At 39.7% G+C, this 21,478-nt stretch overlaps 1 protein-coding gene across 1 annotated transcript in view; it reads right to left on the reverse strand.

Annotated features, from left to right (window-relative positions):
• The window catches only part of CTTNBP2 (cortactin binding protein 2), a 161,126-nt gene that overhangs the window by 133,566 nt on the left and 6,082 nt on the right, over positions 1–21,478 (reverse strand). Inside the window, exon 2 of the mRNA XM_065884453.1 lies at positions 15,500–15,607. Within this exon, the coding sequence (XP_065740525.1) occupies positions 15,500–15,607 (108 nt within the window). The remainder of the gene's footprint in view (positions 1–15,499; positions 15,608–21,478) is intronic.

The following is a 21,478-nucleotide window of genomic DNA, read 5'->3' on the forward strand; positions in this document are numbered from 1 at the left end:
TGGGCAGAAAGCCTTTCCAGCTTTCAGGGATTTTAATCAGCACCAGGGATTTAAGTGCACCCTGATTTTATGTTACATAAAACATACCTGCTTTACAGTGAGTGCCCACCCACCCCTTAGACCAGTGGTCCTAAAACTTGAGCACTAATCAATCACCTGAAGGGCTTGTGAGACCAGAGAATATACCTTGTTCCACCCCCAAAGTTTCTGAGTCAGTTGGTCTATAGTGCAGGGCTAAACACTTGCATCTTTTTAATATAAGCTTCAGGTGTACAGCATTATAATACAACATCATTCTACATTACACTGTGATCACCACCACAAATCCAGTTGTTACCCACCAACATATAGTTGAGCTCCTTCACCCATTTTGCCCACTCACCAATGCCCTTCCTCTTCCCCTCTGGTAACCACCAACCTGGTCTCTGTATCTACGAGGTTTTTCTTTTGTTTGCTCATTTGTTTTAGATTCCACATATGAGTGAAATCATTTGGTATTTGTCTTTCTCTGTCTGACTTTTTCAATTAACACAATAACTTTTCTAACAAGTTCCTAGGTGATGCAGATGCTGCTGGCCTGGAAACCACACTTTGAAAACCAATGCCTTGGGAGCTTCCCTGGTGGTGCAGCGGTTAAGAATCCACCTGCCAATGCAGGGGACATGGGTTCGAGCCCTGGTCTGGGAAGATCCCACATGCCGCGGAGCAACTAAGCCCGTGTGCCACAACTACTGAGCCTGTGCTCTAGACCCTGTGAGCCACTACTGAGCCCACGTGCCACAACTACTGAAGCCTGCGTGCCTAGAGCCCATGCTCCACAACAAGAGAAGCCACCGCACTGAGAAGCCCACACACCACAACAAAGAGTAGCCCCCGCTCGCCACAACTAGAGAAAGCCTGTGCGCAGCAACAAAGACCCAACGCAGCCAAAAATAAATAAATAAATGTATTTTTAAAAAAAGAAAACCAATGCCTCAGGGTCAGTCCATTTCCCTGCTTAAAAATCTTTAGGGACTCTGCCCTGTCTATCCTATTAGTCACACAGATGTTTCAGCTTGGCCTTCAAAACCTCCTTGACAAAGCCTGTCCCAGCTCCTACTACCTCAGTCCATAGCCTGTGCTCCAGGCCCCCTTACATCCTCACTCTGCCCAGAGCACACAAACATCCTGTGCTCATGCTGTCTTTCTGACTCATATCCACTTCTCATTGCTCTAGAAATTAATCATTCTTCAAAGGACTCCTGGAATGCCACCTCTTCCCAGAAGCCATCCATCTTCGTTAAAACTCTTTCAGGGCTTCCCTGGTGGCGCAGTGGTTGAGGGTCCGCCTACCGATGCAGGGGACACAGGTTCGTGCCCCGGTCCAGGAAGATCCCACATGCCGCGGAGTGGCTGGGCCCGTGAGCCATGGCTGCTGAGCCTGCGCGTCCGGAGCCTGTGCTCCGCAACGGAAGAGGCCACAACAGTGAGAGGCCTGCGTTCCGCAAAACAAAACAAAACAAAAAAAAACCTCTTTCATTTATGCTTTAGGCCAATATACAAGCCTGCCTTGCATTATAATTAGTAGCCATTGCACAACTCTCTTCCACTACATTACACAGGAGAGTGGTTAGGAAGATGCACTTAGAGTCAGAAAGGCCTGGGTCCAAGTTTTGGCTCCACTCATCAGCTGTGTGACACAGAACACATTTCTTAACCACGAGCCTTAAAGTGAGATAACAGTACATCTCCTTCAAGGGAGACAGCTGAGGATTAAATGAGATAATCTACATAAAGTCCTAAATAGTACTTCTGGCAGATAGGGCTCAGTAAGTATCACTTTTCTGGAGTTTTTGAAACATTATCCCCAAATTCTTTGACCCTCCTCCCAGGTGGTCAGGTCTATATCTCTTCCCCTTGAATCTGATTCCTGTGACTGCTCGACAGAATATAATGGAAAGTGACCTTGTGACCCAAACTTTAAGGCACTACAAGATTCTATTTCCTGTCCCCTAGGATGTTCACTGATTAATCCTAGCCACCTTGTGATGAGAAAGCCCAAGCAGCCCATGGAGAGGAACCCAAGCCCCCAGCACATAGTCTCCACTGATCTCCCAGCAGGCAGCGAGCACATGAGGGAGGCATCTTGAAGTAGATCCTCCAGCCACCCCCCTACCCTACTCCCATTGCCACGTGAGGTGCAGATGGTGAGCTGTCCCTAAAAAGCCCAGCCTCAACTGCAGACATGTGAGCAAAATCAATGATTGTTGTTCTTTAAAACCATTACATCTCCGGGTGGTTTGTAACACAGCAAGAGATGACAAAGCAGGAAAATGTTATTATCTTTGCATCCTTTCTCCTCTCCAGCAGACAGGATCATAGGTTAGGACCTTCTAGAGTGTTGATCACAAGATTCAGACACTTCTAGAGGGAAGATCCTCCCAAGGGATCTCTCTTTGTGAGGAAACACAGAACTCCCCGGGAAAATTCAATTTAACCTAAGAAAAACACGACCTTAGTCCTCATCTCCCCTAACCCCCACTAAAGTTGTGGCAGAACCCTAAGGAACTGAGGCTTCAATAAATATAAAGGGAGCTTTAAAAAAAAAAAAAAACCTCTATAAAGTCAGCGGTACAAGTAGCAGTACTGCTTTGTAATCTCAAGTAACCCAATGAATGCTATATAGGGGAGACTAACATCCACTTTGAAAAGCAAGAAATTCATGAAGCCACCACTTGCATCTAAGGAAAGCGCAGGAGACAGAGCATAGCAGCTGATGCACAAAGCGAAACAACTTCTCATGGGGAGTTGCACAAAATCTAGGGACACATAGTAGATAGGGACCAAACCAGAGAAACATGGTTATTTTCCTTTTATTTAATATATTACAGATGTTAATATTTTGCTAAGTTATTAGTATTCTTACTCTGACCCTATTTTTACATGATCTTCTATAACGGGTCTTAGAAAAATAACAGTTATGGTACATAATCAGTGCCTAGTACCTCTCCTTTGCTACACTTACCACAAACGGGACTTGTTAATCTCCTTTCCTAGACAATAAATTCCATGAGTACAGGAACTGGCTAGTTTACACTCTTTCCAGTGTCCAGCACAAGGCATGATAGAATACACTCAATAAATATTTGTTGGATGAATGTTGAAAGACTAGCACTAAAAAGGCTACTGGGAGAACTGGAGTTGATGCCTGAATTACTTAAGTACGATTCACATGGGGCATAAACACAATATCCTTATTAAAAAAAAAAAAAAAAGGTTTATACCCTGACACTGAAATTGCTTTAGAAATAACTGGTTGCCGTCACAAGTTAGAAAATAATGCTCTATTATGCTGGAAGAGTTCTTTTTATTCACAATCTCTTCTCCATCTATTCAAGTCCCTTTAATACTCAACAGCATTTCAGCTACATTTAGAGCCATAACCTAGAATTCAGAGTTTTACAGAACCCATACTTTAATAAATATCAATTTTAATTGCTTCCTCAGATAACTTCTCTCCCTTTTTCTGTCAATATACTTCCAAAAGTAGTTAACATAATGTCCCTTAGACACTGCATTTATCATATCCTTTCCTACCTCAGAGCCTACAGTTAATCTCAATAGGCAACTGTCTGACATTTAAACTTATTAAGAAGTTAATATATTAACAATTCCCGTTAAGGGTTTCTGACGTCCTTCCATTAATTGTCCGACCTACCATTCCTTCAAAACAAACTCCCATCGTATTACCATTCCCCAAACAGGCACAAAATGCATGGATCTAACCAAGCAGAGATGATGGAAGGTTTCTTCTGAACTCCACCAGTGAGGTCTCACTATTTTGTCAAGACACTACAGAAGGAAGCCCAATGCACTTTTCAGAATGTCCATGAAAGATTTACCCCCCAGGCACTTATGGAGAGAGACACATTAATAGAAAATCATTGTCAACTCTAATTTTTAGGGATTATTTAGAGGCTTATTTAAAATAATCTAAAACTATTAGATTCCGTTGATTTAGCCTTTGTGAAAGGAAATCTAAACTTTTTAACAAGGACAATGATACATCTGTATTTTAATATATTAGTTATTAAGAATATTACACTCTTCACTGGTAGTGAACCTATCAATACCTGGCTGCATAATCCATCCTCATGAATTCCCTGCAACTTCTATTAATTGGAAAAAAAAAAATCAAAGGATTATATAACTCAAGGAAATCAGTACAACAGCCTTTCATGGAAACCAAACTAAATTCCTATTTAAAGGCTCAGTTTACCTCCTGCCGTTTTTTTCAGATGCAAATGAAAAAAGAAAAACAAGTTGATCAAATAGAGAAAAAAATATCAAAAAATGAAATGTAACTACAAGAGACAGATTGAACAATGACTGAAATATGGGAAGATGATCAGGATAGAATTAGCAGTTCCTTAGCTACTGCATCCTTGTCTGTTTCAGAAATCTCCATTGCCTTAAATCTGGGTCATGCAGCATTCACACATGCTCCAGATGAGAATATCCTTATTACAGAACTTTTCTGTACTTGGTGTGATAATTAGTGAGAAGAAAACATTTCCAAAAAAATCAATGATGCTCTTCTATATTTTCATAATTACCATTCAATAAGATCTTAGAAGTCTTGCTGCATTTACTTCTGTTTATAATTCCCTGCAGTCAATTGGGAGGGAACAGCACTTGATTAAACAGAAGACTTTCCAACAACAATTTCTGTGTAGTTTCAATTTCTGTGCAGCTTTTGATATTTACAATTGACTACAGGTGTGTGGGAAATGTTCTGGGAATTCACAGCATTCAAAGTAAGATAAAGATTCCATGAATGACAACTTCCAGCTCTAGGAAAATGATTAGTGTCATTCATGTTTCCTTTGAAGCAGAGGCATGGTGAGAGCCAAGGTTAGGAGTCAGAGAGAAAATGGCTTATTGATTCTCAGAGGCTGTTTCTCTATTCCTAAAGTGGGCAACTGTAACTGATCAAGCGATTTCATACAGATGACAGGAGATAATGTATGTGAAGTGCCCAGCACATAATAAAAACTCAATAACGTTAAGTCCCATTCCAGCCCCACGTCCTGCTCCAAATTCTGCCTGCTGGAAACTGCAGCAAACCTCAGGATTCCTTGGAAGCATGAGTCAAATGGAATTGACCCTTTTCTTGATTTTGGTTTGCCTACTGCCTAGACCACAATCATGGGGTGAAGGAAGGAGGTTGTAGAAAAGAAATTGTTTTCGTTTGAAAGGATTTTTTTTGGTAATTTATTTTTATAGTGGAGTATATAGCTGATTTACAATGCTGTGTTTCTTTCTGGTGTACATCTCCTTGATTCACTTACAGAGAGAGACATCTATATATTCTTTTTCAGACTCTTACCAGTCTTATATTCTCTTCCGGTGATTACAGTGTGGTGAGCCGCGTTCTATGTGCTATACAATAGCTCCTTATCGATTACCTGTTTTCTCTATGGAAGGGTATGCCTGCTAATTTCCACCTCCTGGTCTATGCCTCACCCCCTCCCACCTTTCCCCTTTGGTAGCCACAAGTTTGTTTTCTAAATCTGTGATTCTGTTTCTGTTTTGTAAGTTAGTTCATTTGTATCGATTCCACCTATAAGTGATACCACATGATAGTTTGAAAGGATTGAACCACCTCCTTCCTCTTCACTTTTAGATGGCCAGGAACAAAGGTGGCTGTAAACAGAATGATTCATGCAAAGTTTAAAGCAATGCCACCGAAAATCAAAGATTTGACATAAAAAAGCGTATGCTGCCTAAGTAGGAAGATGTGGGAAACAGACTGACAAGCTGTAGGATAAGTATTTATAACGGTTCATAGGTCTGTTATCCCACCATTTCTATACACTTAAAACGTCACTTTTAAAAATAATTGACAGTACGCATTATCCTATTCCCAAAACACTTGAGAAATTTCCAAAATTGCTAAGCCCTCTTTTGGCGGGGGATTTTACTTTAGAACACGTTGTCTGGACAACACCTGACAAGTCATTTCTCTTCACTCAGGACCCATACAGCCACCACAGGAGGCCCCAGAAATGATGCTGACTCTACCTCTTTTCAGCCTGTGGTCTGATCGTTCAAAATATCCATCTGATTTCCTACCACTGCTTATTTTTCTGCCTGCCTTAGGGGCTGCAAGGATAAATTAGTAGCCTAGATTAGCGTTAGTTTCCATCTGGCCAATTCTGACTTGAGGAGTGAGAGTTCTACCCTAAGAAATAAGAAGCAATGCCCACTTTATTAGACAGGAAGCAGGTGACCAAGGTCTAGTCCTATAACTTTCAAAGTGTGAGGAGGAGAAAGTGCAGGGGAAAATATTTTCTACCAACACAGATTGAGATTCAAATGCAAATACTTTTTTCAAGCACCTATTATGTGCCAGGTCCTCTGCTAGGTGCTGTAGCATATGACCTTGTTTAATCCTTAGAATTCAGACAAACCTACGACTTGGCATGAAGGCCAGAGACATGTGCTACTAAAGCACCCACCCAACCCCATTTACCTAGGGATTTAAAGTCTTCCTTAAAGGCAGAAGAGCTGCAATGCCCAGACACCAGCACACAGATGGTCCTTTCCTTCTAACTTGGTGAGAATCAACCTATGCTGTGCATAAAAATCACTACTCAGGCCTGTATATACAAAACTATGTCTCATGTACTTTACTGGTAAGTTAAGAGCTTCCCAAGGGCTTACTATCTGCATTGTTTTAACCATTAAAACCTAATACCCATAGGAGATGCAACTCCACTTTAATACAGGTAAGGTGCCTAGTGCAGTGCCTGACACCAAGAGAAGACTCTGTCCACGGTCTGTTTTCCATGGAAGAATGTCATGAGAAGGGGTCGGGGCTGCTGCAGAGCTTGTCGGCTTTAGCATTTTATTTTTGTAAGGGGTAATTATGTGAGCATAAGCCCTGTAATGGTCCACTTAAAATAGGCCAACATAGATGTCCTGGAGCAGAACAAATTCCGACCGCGCTGAAATGTATTTTACATTCTTGCCAGGTCATCTTTAGCACTATGGGAAGCAATCTTCTGCTACTTTTCCCAACCCTCTGTGGAAAAGCTGAAAAGGCATTTGATTTTGTAACAGATAAGATTACTGTAAATTTCTAAAGACCTAAGTTATGAAAGAAGAGGTCTTTTAACCAAAATTTCATTTAATTTAAAAATCTAAGCTGAACTGAGGAGAACTGGATTGGGGGGAAAAAATACAACTGAAGAGAGAATTTTGCCTTTCAAAAAATTTCAAGTGGAGGAGTTACCTTATCCATCTTATCTTAGGTGCACAAGACCTTAACTAAAAACCATAATCAGCTCATCTTAAGCCTTTGAAGAAAAACACTGTTCATGGCTAAGTGACAAAAGTGATGAGTAAGCACATTTTCCATGCCCTCTTCAAGGGCAATATTTGGAAGCATCTGAGATATTCACATTTTTAAGACAACCACTGTGACCTTCTACCTCTTTACTATGGCTCTCCTACAAACTTTTGTCTGCCCAGCAGCTAGGGTGTTCTTTGTAATTTTTCCTTTGAAAGTGGTGATAAGCTAAAAATATTTACATTTAATAAATTAAACTTCTGATACAAAAAATAGAATACACTATAATTTTGCATTTTCTTAAAAGATGACTTTAACAGCACATCAAATCACTGGGATTCTCCAGCTTAAACACATCAACAGCTGACCACCTGAAGTAGGATGAAATCCAGCCTTTCCACAGCCTTCGCCCTCCAGCATGGTCTGGCCCCAGCCACCATCTGCATCTGATCTTGTGCCACTCTTGCTTGCTGTCTGGTTTCCTGAAGTTCCTATCAAGTATCAAGCTCCTTCCTCTCCAAGGGCTTTTGAATGTGCCACTCCCTTTGCCTGAACACCCTTCTTCCAACTGGGCTCAGGATATCCCTCCTTCAAGTCTCAGGGAGCGTCACTTCCACAGGGAAGTCTTTTCTGACCCAATATAAGCTACCCTGAATCTCGTTAACATTCTTTCCTTTTCTTTCATAATCATAATTTGTACTTAGATATTGTGTTTATTGGTTTAATGTCAATCTCTCCCACTAGACTCTAAGATCCATGAGAAAGAAAGCATACCCCTCGGTCACGACCCTCGAAGCCCAGGACATGTCTGCAGACAATAAACATCTGCTGAAGAAATGGATGCTGGATCCCCTCACCTTTCCCCACCCTGCCCAACTACATTTGAAATATGGGATATAGCCTTTCCTTTCTTATTTGTTCAACAACTACTTATATTTTGACTCAGAAGACTGAAAAGCAGAACCTGAAACCTCTTTTCTTCCCAAAGTAACCACAACCAAAGAGAAGGAGGGTAGAACTTCGGGTACTGCTTTAGACCCTTGTTTCTTCTTATAATCAAGATAGAATTAGTCATATATGTGGCAAAGGAAATTCCCACAAGAACCCATGACTTGTAGCTTAGCCACTGAGGGTTAAGATGAGATGGCTGAAATATTATCAGAATGCCTCAAAGGAACACCCTTTATTTTCAGATCACAGGGAACTAATTCTAAAGTAACGGTTAATTGAACTGACAGTCCCACAAATTATGATAATCTTCGAAGTGTACAAAAGTACATTCCTGGTTTCATACCATTTGTAACCGTGAACCTATCCTGCACCCAGTGTGGATCAAATGGTACATCACTGAGCTGGGAAACCTTCATCTTTAGTTTGTTCTCACAGATATCCTACTGATTTATTAATAATCAGGAAGAAAATGTTACTTGAGTGACGTCAGTTGCGTATTAAATGGTAGTGATAAACGCTTTGCTTTCATGGCATCATTACCTTTATTTTACCATATGATTTCATTTATATATTTTTTTTATTGAAGTGCCATTGCTGTACAATATTCTATAAGTACGATACAGTGATTCACAATCTTTAAAGGTTATACTCCATTTATAGTTATTACAAAATATTGACTATATCCCCTGTTGTGTTGTACAATATATCCTTGTAGCTTATTTTATACCTAATAGTTTGTACCTCTTCATCCCCTACCCCTAATATTAAAAAGAAAGCAGCCTGATATTCTTCTATTTTTTTCCTTCACTAATAGCAAATGTTCAACAGGGAAAATAAAGTCTCTCTGAAAAAATCAAAATTGATATTTCCTGTTTGCCCTACTAGACCAAATACAATGCTATTTAAAAATCATCAGCTATTGTATATTATGAAAAACTCATTCGCTTGCAGAAAAAACACAACGTCTGGTCAACTCTCTTCCTTTTTCTAGACGCAGAACAAAGGCATTATCTCAGCAGACGGGGAAGAAAACAATTTATGTTTCACGAATTCAGCTCTGCTCAGCAAATTCATTCGTTAATTAAAATAAACAGCACAAAAAAGGGTACGTTTTGGTCAGTCAATTGCCTGCAATCATAGGAGAATTTTGAAATACAAAAGGCTGCGTGTTTTACTTAGCTGAAACCAGAATGTTATTCTTTTATCATTATTTAGCAGACAAGTCATAGGAGGAAAACCCTCACAATACTCTGTAGTATACGTGCAGCTGCTTTCAAAATGAGTGGAAACATTATTCTATTTAATGCTTTCATTTTATTTAAAAAGACTGACTTTGTTCTATGTAAAGTTTCCAGCACTGAGCCATACAGCCATAAAGGTTTTTGAACTTTAAAAATAAAACATTTAAGGGCTTCCCTGGTGGCGCAGTGGTTGAGAGTCTGCCTGCCGATGCAGGGGACACGGGTTCGTGCCCCGGTCCGGGAAGATCCCACATGCCGCGGAGCGGCTGGGCCCGTGAGCCATGGCCGCTGAGCCTGCGCATCCGGAGCCTGTGCTCCGCAATGGGAGAGGCCACAACAGTGAGAGGCCTGCGTATCGCAAAAAAAATAAATAAATAAATAAAACATTTAAGTTCTGCCTAAGAAGCTATAATGCAATTTTAAATAGGTGGCGTGTTTTGAAAGAGTCATGAAATTTGTTAAAATGGCATTTTCAGATTAATTTTTAGCTTTGAGAAAAAATATTTCACAGGAAAATCACTGTACCATAAAATATATTTGAATCATTAAAGTTCTTATATTTATTTCAGCATATTAGTTTTGAAAGTGGCATTTCCTTAACCAGTATTACTTTACAGCAGTGTTTCCCAAATGGGGGTGATCTGGAGACCTTTTTGGCTGTCACAACTAGGGAGGTGCTGCTGGCATCTAGTGAGCACAGAGGCCAGGGAGGCTACAAAGCATCCTGCAGTGCAGAAGATAGCCCCCTCCCTGCAACAACAGCAGCAACAAACACCTGGCCCCAAGTGTCAATCGTGCTGAGGGCGGAAAAACCCTGCTTTAAAACAAAACCGTTAAAAAAAATTTTTTTAATTGAGTTAGTTTTGAACCCAATGGAAAAGTCAGGTTTTCAAAAAGGAAGATATTCTAGGCAAAATACATACTGAGTCACCGCCTGAGAAAGTATAACTTAGGCCCAAATGACACTACTCAGAACAATTAATTTTAAATATATAAAGTCAAGATACAAGAATTTTCTAAATGGGAACAATCTTGGCATTGTAATAAAGCTCCAGTGACATTCAGTTCAAACTTTCTGTGCCTGGTACAAAGTAGGCACTTAACAAATATTTACTGAGGGAAGGAGAAAGAAGGATCTTCTTGTGCCATATCCCAGGACACTGTATACGGTAACATTACACCAAGATAATGGGCTGTATTAGGTTGTTAGGGGTCCTCTAAGCTCCTCCCTTCCTCCACAGCACTAGCATGTAGCCAGCCAGCGGGTGACATTTCCCAGCTTCCTATGCAGCTAGGTGCGTCCACAAAAGGTTCTCACCAATGCACATGTGTGCGCTGCTTACAGGAAGTTGCTTCTCCTTCATTTCCACCCTTGCCCCCACCCTTCACCGTAGGTTGGGATGTGGAGGTGGCATTGACCAAGTTTCAACCGTACAGAGGACGCTAATTCCCTAAGGAGAGCAATAAGCCACCTGGGTAGCTGAAGACCACTTGGCACAGAGCTGCCCCTCCAGCAGAGATCAATCACCTCCAGAATGGTATGTGAGAAATGAACTACCTATATAATCTATTATACTTTGGGTCTCTTTGTTGCAGCTGCTTGCACAAGTCAATTCTAAAATCTGATATCCCCTATGATACAAGGGCTACAAACGCTGTCTATCTGAGGAAATGTTAAACTGGCTAACTTCTTAAAGTTTCAGTGTGAATAAGACTTGAAAATCTGGATTATACGGTCACTCTATAGTGACTACTGGTTAGGATGAAGAACTGCCATGTCTGTTAATAGTGTTAATTCTCATTTATCTAATCCAAATGGAAAAAGAAGGCAAATCTGGAGCTACCTGCCCAAGGAATTCATTGTTTCAATGATATAATATTTACATAAACTCATGCTAATGATAGCAGGCTAGACCCTGTAAAAATGGAGGCTAAAACAATTTTAACTCTTAAAATTTTATAATTACAGCATTTTCATCTTCCTGCCTTTGTCTCCCCTTTGAGTAAGATGCTGGTAAAAATACTAGTAGCAAGAGAGAAAAGGGAGTGAGGGCCAGAGGATTCCACAAACTAAACACTGAGCATTGAAATAATGATTTCTGGATTAAGTTGTATATTCATATCTTGAACATTCAATTAAGCTTGATTCAGAAGCCTCTGTGTCTATCTTGGTTTTCAGAAAATATAGCTGCTTCTTGTTGCACACATTCTTTATTAAACTCCAAAGTATTTTCTAGATTTTATTTGATATAGAATATATTCATTCAACAATTTATTCCTACTTTATGTGAATGAGAGGAAAATCACTGAGAAACAAAATATTTCTTATGCGATGAAATTAAAACATATTACATTTAAGCAGCTTTATACAATTCAGATTTTCCATTAATATTGCCCTTTTTAAAATATAATTTCCCCCCGATAAAAATTAATGTCTTAAATATTATATCTGCTATAAAGTCATAAACTTACTGAGAAATATTTTTACCTTAAACATCTGAAAACAGTAAAAGTACCAAAATATATATTCTAATTTCCTGACACCCTTCCCCCAAAATCATATTTATGGATTGTCCTGACAAGTCTACGGCCATTAATTCAATGATCTATGCAACTTTTCATGGTAACCTGACAATCAAGAGCATCAGGATAACATGATAAAAAAAGTAAAATAGCTTGGTCTGAAATATCTTTTTAAAGTTTCTAAAATTCTAAAGAATTTGAATGCCTCACAACAGAAATCATTTCTAAATTTTAATAAAATTCAGGGCACAAATTAGGCATCTTGTATCTCAAAAAAAAAATCACAATTTACATATTAAATTCAAAAATCTTTACTGAGAAAGTACTTTTGACTTTTTCTTGAAACAAAATGTATTTCTCCCAACTGAATACTGTTTACTAATTTAGATTTTGACTTTTAAGTTAGGAATAAGTTTATCTTATAATATGAAGTAAAAATAAAAGTTTCACATTCTCTCTCCTTCCCAATTTCTTTCTGGGGCACTAGCCAGTCACTAAATTATATTCTACTGTTAAAGGAAAAGGTAACTAAAGGACACATCTGGACCCAAGTAAATATTTCACTAGTTTCACCAGTTCCAACTAATGCCCCCAAGGGAATAGTCAATCAGTAAATCACCACAGTGAGTCTACCACAGCTGCGACAGGTATATGAAAATGACATTATTACCTACTCCTAAAAATGCAATGATCTAAACAAATCAATCACAATTCTCAATGTTAAAAAGGGACGAAAGGCTTTAAGAATCTCCAAACATGCCAAGTTCTGGCATGCCACATTTTCAACCTGAGAAGTCTCAATCTCTTTGGACTTCCTTATTGTTTGTTTGATTTCAATCTATAAATAAAAGAGACTGGTATCAGCCAGTGGTCCTCCACAGGGGCAGTACCCTAGATGTCTTGGAAATAAGCAAGAACAATTAGTTTTCACAGTGATTGGCACTTAGGGAGCAGGGCTAGGGGTCTGCTACACATTCAGGAACTGTCCCAAGTCCCCAGAATTTTCAAAGGTCCCTCTGCTCATTCCTTTCATTAGAACCTTCAGTATGACTATCTGAGCCTAAAGAGTAACTTCTTTCCACACATAAACAAGTTGTTTTAATTCAGTTTAAATGAACACTAAATTTTTCAACCATTCAACTGTCATGTAAATGTCTGCTTTTGTTGGGAACTTTACCAAGTGTCATTCACCATTTCAGAAAAATCATCTCACCAATAGTAAATCCGCTCCCTGTACCCAAGTCAATGACATGGCATGTGTGGATCAGGATTCTTTTGCAACGACTGCACTCATGTCAATGTTATGAGAATAGGTGGGAACAGCCATCTATTTTATCATGTCTTCCACTAGTCATGCCTGAGCAGTTATATGTTGAAACACCTAATATTTTATTATAAATCACTCTCCTGTTACTTTTTATCACAATTAGGGCAATGTATTGGTTATTATTAACATAGCCTACTTACATATGCAATTTTCCATACATTTCATTTCAGCATAGTAAAAGGGTAATACAAAGTATTTTATGAAAATGAAAAACTAGGTCTGATAGATATGCAAATCCTGAACTAGAATATCGCCTAAGGCTCCTTGCAGCTCCAACATGCTTTGATTCTATGAAAAACTTTCAGTTTGGCAAGCCCTGATCATTAGCAAGCCTTTACCTCTGCTCAAGTTTGAAAGTATCGCAATTAAGTAAAAATGAGAAATACATGTGGTTGCTAAGGTGCTACATAAAAACACAGACTCTGCTAAATGCTCCAACATTTGTGTGAGCAGAGGGAGATGCCACGGTGCTGATGCCTTTTACAGGCGAATAGAGAGGGACAGAGAAATACCTAAGGGAGAACTGAAGCCCTCACATCTCTTTGCTCCCAAGAAGCTACACTACTGGCCTCACAGGTGACTGCTGCCTTGTTCTCGCCTTGGGCTGAGGGTCACAGATCTGAGTGATGCACTGCCTTAGCCTGTCTCCCCCAAAGTTCATTCAAGAAAATATACACTGGCAAACAGTGCAAATGTCCCAAAAGTGAAACAGGAAGAATACCTCTCACTATCAAACTGTGCACAAGTCTACTTAGCAATTCTTATCCTTCAAAAATCAACACCCTCAATTCATCACTGGCATGGAGGTGGTATAATCACACTCCACTTTTTCTGAGCCATCATTCTCTGTCATCAGATTGAAGAATGATTATTATCCCCACTATACCAATTTCCAGGTTACGAAAATGTACTTAACTCATTATTTCAGGAACTGTTGCCCCTTGCCCCACTGGATTCTCAGCGCGTCCACCGTTATCTCTTTCCCCACCATATTAGCACCCGTAGGGGCAACCTTGTTTTTACTGATACATTCCACAGAGTTTCACTTGTTAAAATAAACTCCCGAAGACAAAGTTTGAGGAAATATTCCCTGGTGAAAAAAATAAATCCATACTTCCTGTGTAATAAATATATCCCTCTCGGTCAATTGACCAAGAGTCAGGAAACACCTGATTACATACAAAGTATTAAATATAAAAGAGGAAAATAAAACCTTAAGTTTGGCTCACATACCAAAACAAGCGCAATCTTGCGAGTGACCAGTTAAGCTTTCTTTTTTTTTTTTGCGGTACGCGGGCCTCTCACTGTTGTGGCCTCTCCCGTTGCGGAGCACAGGCTCCGGACGCGCAGGCTCAGCAGCCATGGCTCACGGGCCCAGCCGCTCCGCGGCATGTGGGATCTTCCCGGACCGGAGCACGAACCCGTGTCCCCTGCACTGGCGGGCGGACTCTCAACCACTGCGCCACCAGGGAAGCCCTAAGCTTTCTTGATGTAGAATTTTCTAACATAATTTTTAAGGAAACAAAACTTTACTGAGGTATTCTAATATACTGGAAGATAATTCTTTGCAAATTATGGAAAGTTAAAAATTACTGTAAGATCAGATGAAAAAAGTAATAAAACTATTCGAAGATACATTATGTACGTATAAACATTTAGTTTTTAACTCAAAAGTCTCTGAAAATAAGAAATCATAATTTATACATGAAGGAAAAAAACCTCTATTTTCAGCAATTTCTTTTATAAATGATTCTCTTAGTTTTTCCTCACTGGCCTCACATATGTTTAGGATACCAAGCTACCAATTTTTTGAGAACTTGTGTCTTTAACCAAATACATATGGGAAACATAAAAGGATTTCAGAAGCAATACAGCTTAATTCTCAAGTTCCTCAAATTAAACGGTTTAGAATCATTCCCCCTCCTTTCAATGACCATCTGACCTCAGTGTGTGTTTGGGCTTATCAAGGTTATGGGTTGGTATCTGGGGTAAGGGGCACATTTTAACCTGATGTAACATTTTAAATCTATATGACTCAAAAATTAAGAAGCAGCAGCTTTGCCACTGGCCATTTGAGAAAAGAAAATGATATAGAAATGGGACTCGGCCCTAGAAGGTTCTTACCCGCAGGGCCTCGATGACGAGGTCTCTGGCCTCCAGCTCCCCTTCCATCACGCTGAGGAGCATCCGAAGCTCTGATTTACTGAGGTTGTCCACATCGAAGTCTTTTTTCTGTAACACAAATTTTAAAACATGAAGAAACTTCCTAAAGGTGTGCAATGGACCATTTTTATCCCAGTGGCTCAGCAAACCCGAGGGGCCCCGTTTGGCAGCAATCCACGGTCTGACCTTCTAGGAGGAGAGGTAAGAACCACAGTGCCAATATCCCAAATCTCTCCACTAAGGAGATCTATTTTCCTAGCCTGCCTCCCCACCCAGCTGCAGGATCTCTTTAAATTATACCATGCAATACAAATTTAAAGTCCCTGGAGTTTGTATCAAAACAGGCCCAGTGTGTGTTGGGGAGAAGTTGCAAAGGTAGCAAAGAGAGCACGAACGTATTGCTCGAAGGGCCCCAACATAAAGGCTCCTGTGAGGTTATTATAAATTCCAAGACTTCCAATAATAACAGGTCATGTTTATAAAACACTGCAGCAGAGGCCACCAGCTAGCAGCCTACAGCCAAATCTGGCCCACAGATGTGTGTTACTTGGGCCACAAAGTGTTTTGTTTTATTCAGTCAGTGCTAAGAAAATCTAAAGATGTCACCCAAAGATCCAGATCGCTGGCTTCCCCTCAAAATTCAGATGACCGGGTAACCCCAGATTCACATTCCCACAGGGTAATAATCCGTAGAGCCAAGTAGCAGCTGCCCCTTTAGAAGAAGCATGCTCTGTGCTACCCGCAACCAAACACACACACGCACACGTAGTGTGCTTGTAAGAGGCCTGGCCTGCCACCCACATGCAGTCATCTGGGCCTGTGGTCAGGCAAGTCTGGTTCCCAACTCTCTTGTCTCCAACTCTGCCCTCTTTCCTCACAACAACTTTTACAAGCAGGTCTCCTGATAGCCATCTTATAGATGAAGCTGAGAGATGACGGGTTAGCGTGCTCACAGCCGGGCCTGGGTGAGTCCACAGCCCCAGCTTCCTCTACAGCACACAGCCCACTTCTCCCTTCCGTGGAGACTCATTTGACAAACCCAGTCACCATCAGAGGGAGGGGAGCACACGTTCATCCCCAAACGTCTCAGGACACCCGACCTCAGAAGCCAGTCTTCAGGACGTTTCCGAACATGCCTTCGCATCTGCCTAGCACCCAGTGGTTTCCAAAGAACTCTCAAAGAACCAAATCTAACCTATAAAATAGGTATCATCCCCTCTATTTTTCGGATGAGGAAACCCCAACTCAGGAGTCGGATAATGCACGCAGTTCACACAACCAGGAAATGGCAAAACTGCAACCAAGTACTGTGATTTGTCTCCACACTTTGTCAGCACAGTGCCAACATTCTAGAGATGAAAACAGTGCTGTTCTATCAATGATCCAATGAGAACTAGTTTAGCACCTATGTATCTGACACCGTACTATCATTGTGATGACACAGAAGTAAACATAGCAAAGCCCATAAGCGATTCCAGGGACTTCCAAACAGGTATGGCCAGAACTGGTCACTTCTCAGTTTCCAAAGAACCTTCTGGAAGAAGATGATGGTATAAAGGGGAAAGAGACCAGAGCTAGCTGGCTCTCTGAAGAAAGATTTTCAAAGGATCTTCCTCTTAAAACTGTTTCTTTTCGCACATACATTCAACAGAGCGGTTATTTGTAAAGGCAGGGGCTAAGGATGGAAAAAAAAGAAAAAAACCTATAGCAAGCCTACAGGATGGATAGTTCTGGGAGACCCTTGTTTGGAAGGTTAACTTATGGATGTTCTGTGAATAGTAAAGTCCGATATACTAGGGCTTAAATTCTGCTCCTATTCATACTTATTTCACGTAAGTCTTATAACCCAGTTCTTTTCAAATTCAGGCATAAGAATCACCTGGAGATTAACAATCTGTTAACACAGATTGCTGGGCTCCCTCCTTGAAGTTTGATTCTGAGGTAGGGCCGTGAATTTGCCTTTCTGTGTGCTCCCGCTGCTGTTGGTGGTTCTGGTCCAAAGACGATACTTGGAGAAGCATTCTGTAACTTATCTGAGTCTGTTTTCTCATCTACATAAAAGAAATCCCAACATCTATCCCACAAAGTTCCTGTGAGGATTAAACAAGAACTTATCAATGACATGCACGCCCATGTTCACAGCAGCACTATTCACAACAGCCAAGACATCGAAACAACCTAAATGTCCATCGACAGATGAATGGATAAAGATGTGGTACATATATACAATGGAATGCTACTCAGCCATAAAAAAGAATGAAATAATGCCATCTGCAGCAATATGGATGCAACTAGAGATCATCATACTAAGTGAAGTCAGAAAGAGGAAGACAATATGATATCACTTATACGTGGAATGTAAAATATGACACAAATGAACCTATCTACGAAACAGAAACAGACTCACGGACACAGAGAACACACTTGAGGTTGCCAAGCGCAAGGGGGTTGGGGTAGGGATGGAGTGGGATTTTGGGATTAGCAGATGTGAGCTATTATATATAGGATGAATAAACAACAAGGTCCTACTGTATATGTATAGCTCAGAGAACTATATTCAGTATCTTATGAAAAAACATAATGGAAAAGAATATAACAAAAGAATGTATATACATATATATGTATATATATGTATGTACGTACATATGTATGTATAACTGAATCACTTTGCTGTATAGCAGAAATTAACATAACACGGTAAATCAACTATACTTCGATTAAAAAAAAAGAACATGTCAATGAAGTACTAAATAAAGGCAGGTGACTGTTATTATTAAAGCTGAGAGCACCCAGATGTTTTATGTAGGGAGGAGGGCTATTGGCTATGAGCCTATTTCTTTGAAAATCTATCAGCCCAAGTCCAATAAACTCAGTTTATTGACTATGATGAAAGACTCTTTTATCCTGGTTTTTCCCCACTGAGATGGGAGAGTTAGATGCAATTCTATGTGCATTAGATGGTAACATTTTATTAATGCTACTGCTGGTGGTTCTAAAGATTTTAATTAATTGTACATTTTATTGTCCTTGTTTCCCTGAAGCTTTCCAAGCAAAGCACTCCATTTTAAAAACTAATAAATTATGGAAGACATTGCCAAGATTCTGATTCACATTAGAGTCAGGAGAGCTTGCCCTGGTTCCATCATCATCAACATCACAACATGTGACCGGCAACCAACACGTCTATTTTTTAATACATCACCGTCAATAAAAAGGAAAATTCATTAAAGAAACACTGTTACAAGGATTCTTGCTAAACCATAAATTATGTTACAGAGAATGTTAAAAAAATATGTCTCCCATCAAAATATATTAAGTGATGTATTATTTTAAACATTGAGTGCATCTGTCTGCCTGCTTCTCTCTCCCCTACGTCTCACCCCCACTTCCTCACTAAAGACACTTCTAATGCTGGCCTTCAATCATAAAAATAGTATAAGAATATTTTCAAAGGGTCATTCTCCAATACTTGATGTTTTCATTCCCTATTCCGGCAAAACTGGATAAAAGAAAGTACATGAATTATGTTACAGGTCTTAGGACTCTCAGTATTTTACAAATAAATTCAAAACATTTTGGTAGTTTTAGAAAAATAAAGAAGCTCAGAAGCAAAAATCCCATTAAAAAAACTATTATTGTTTCATATTAAGCATCATTTATCTGACCTGATGCACTTATAGTGCAAAAGTACTTAGATATAGAAAAAGCAATTATTCAAGTTTCTTGGTTTAAGAGCAAAATAATTATTCTAACTTGTATAATTTTTAAACCACTTCAAGGTAGAATTGACATAAAAATGCTGTACATTTTTAATGTATACAATTTGATGAGTTTGAAGATAAGTATATATACCCGGGAAAGCTTCACCACAATCTATGCCATAAACAAATCCATCACCTACAAAAGTTTCCTCTCATTTTTTTGTGATAAATCATGTAATATTTTAAAAGACTAACTTGATAACCGAATTTTCAAAAGAAGAGACAAGACCGGATAGATCTAAATGCCACGCTCACATAAAAAATTGGGATCTCCATAAAGGCACCTAAGCCAACATGACACCCATGCCTCCCCACCCCCAAAAAAGCCAAAGCAGACATATTCAGAGACTAAGCTTTATTACTACTGCAACAGCTTTTCCTAATTAACAGAGAAAAATCCAAATCTCATTTTTTAGTGATGGCAAGGCACTCAGAAAATAAAGGGAAAAAGAGAAACTGGTAGATTTCAGCTTCACAGGCCACTCCCCTGCCTGTCAATGTTTGATGTCTGCCAGGAAAAGTACTCTAGGAAAAGCACTTCTTAACACCTATTTTTAAAAATCTGGCACAGGCAGCTTAAACTAATCCAGAGTCTGGCCATCAGATAGAAAGACTTCTTTGGGGCATATACACATGAAAGAGGAGACACAACCTCAAACTCTTCCTGTTCAACACAGCAGTCTGCAACAGCTCTGAATTATGCGGAGCAGGTGTGGGGATGGCATTCTTCTGGATATTCTCCTATAGGCTCGGAGAGAGGGAGGGAAAGGGAGGAAGATGACAAAATAGAACCTGGCTGAACTGTCATCTTAAATTGCCAACTGAACATAGGCCAATACCAAGTTTCCTCCACTATCACTCTCCTCCCACTCTTCCTGAAAGAAACAAATCTAAAATACTTGGTTTATGTAGGGAATTCGACAGTCACAGCCAAAAAGCACCAGAAGACCCTTACCTGTATCCTTTAGGAATTAATGGGGTGAGCACGTTGATGGGTACCATAAAAGCCTTCAGGAGTTATTATGAGTCACAGTGGCAGAAGTGTCCCTCAGATCTTTGCCCAAACACATCAGCTATGGTGAAAATCTAGTGACCAGACACAAAGCCGAACATGTTCTCTGGCTTCTCTCACAGACACCCAGAGCATCTCCTCCAGTTTCAAATCTAGTGGGTTGTGCCTACATTTGATCAATGAATTTACAAGGGAGGGAGGAGGGGTACCTGAGAAAGCAGATGGACTGAAAGAACCTTATTTCATCTCTTTGGACCTCCGGTTTCTCAGTGGTAAGAAGAGAATGTTGTACTAAGTGATCTTTAAAGTCTCTTCCAGACACCAAATGTCCTGATTTCACATACCATCAGAGTAACTGGATTACTGGACTGACGAAATTTAGGTCATTCGTTGAAGCCTTTGAGAAATATTTGAAGAAAATTGATTTTGCCTCTTTACTCAGAAGTAACAGAAATGTATTTTCCTCCCAGTTTAATAGTGGGTACTAATAATAATGCATTTAGAACTTCCTGTGTAAGCAAGATTTATGCTTTGGGAATGAATAAAAAAGGCTGTAAGGAAGGGAAAAGCAATGAAACTCATCTTGAGACTAAGGAGAAAAAGCAAAATTTGAACACTATCATTAACGTGAAAAAATTAAAAAGAACCCTTACATTATTTTTAAAATGTGAATTTGGCCAGTTATAAGGATTTTCACGATGAAAAGTATGTGTTTCCATGGTCTCAAACTATTTCAAACTATTTCTGCAGTTATGTCTTGCTTTGAGATTATTCCTCCTGATTTCTCTCTACAGGGAGGTAAGAGTTTTCCTGCCCAGGGCTGCATACCTCTAATTTCGTTCTTCCTAATAATCCTCCTTTCTCCTCTAATTCATCTGAATCCCATTTTCTTCAGGACACAGCTCGAATCCCACTTCCTTATGTCTTTCCAGACACATAGATCTCTCGTTTTCTCAGTTGAATCTTACAGTCAGTTCTATTCATTGATTTACAATTAATCATGCCCTGCCTTGTGTATTTAAACTATATTAAACTTACTTATCCATATTTACTCTATTTTCTCACCTCTACTAGAAGTGTCAGGACAGCAAGAGTATTACATCTTTACATGATTTTACCTAACATATATGCCTCCCGCTTTTGGTGTGAAAATGCCTCTTTCACTCA

This window comes from Phocoena phocoena, chromosome 9 (genome assembly GCF_963924675.1).
Source record: "Phocoena phocoena chromosome 9, mPhoPho1.1, whole genome shotgun sequence".
Lineage (NCBI taxonomy): Eukaryota > Metazoa > Chordata > Mammalia > Artiodactyla > Phocoenidae > Phocoena > Phocoena phocoena.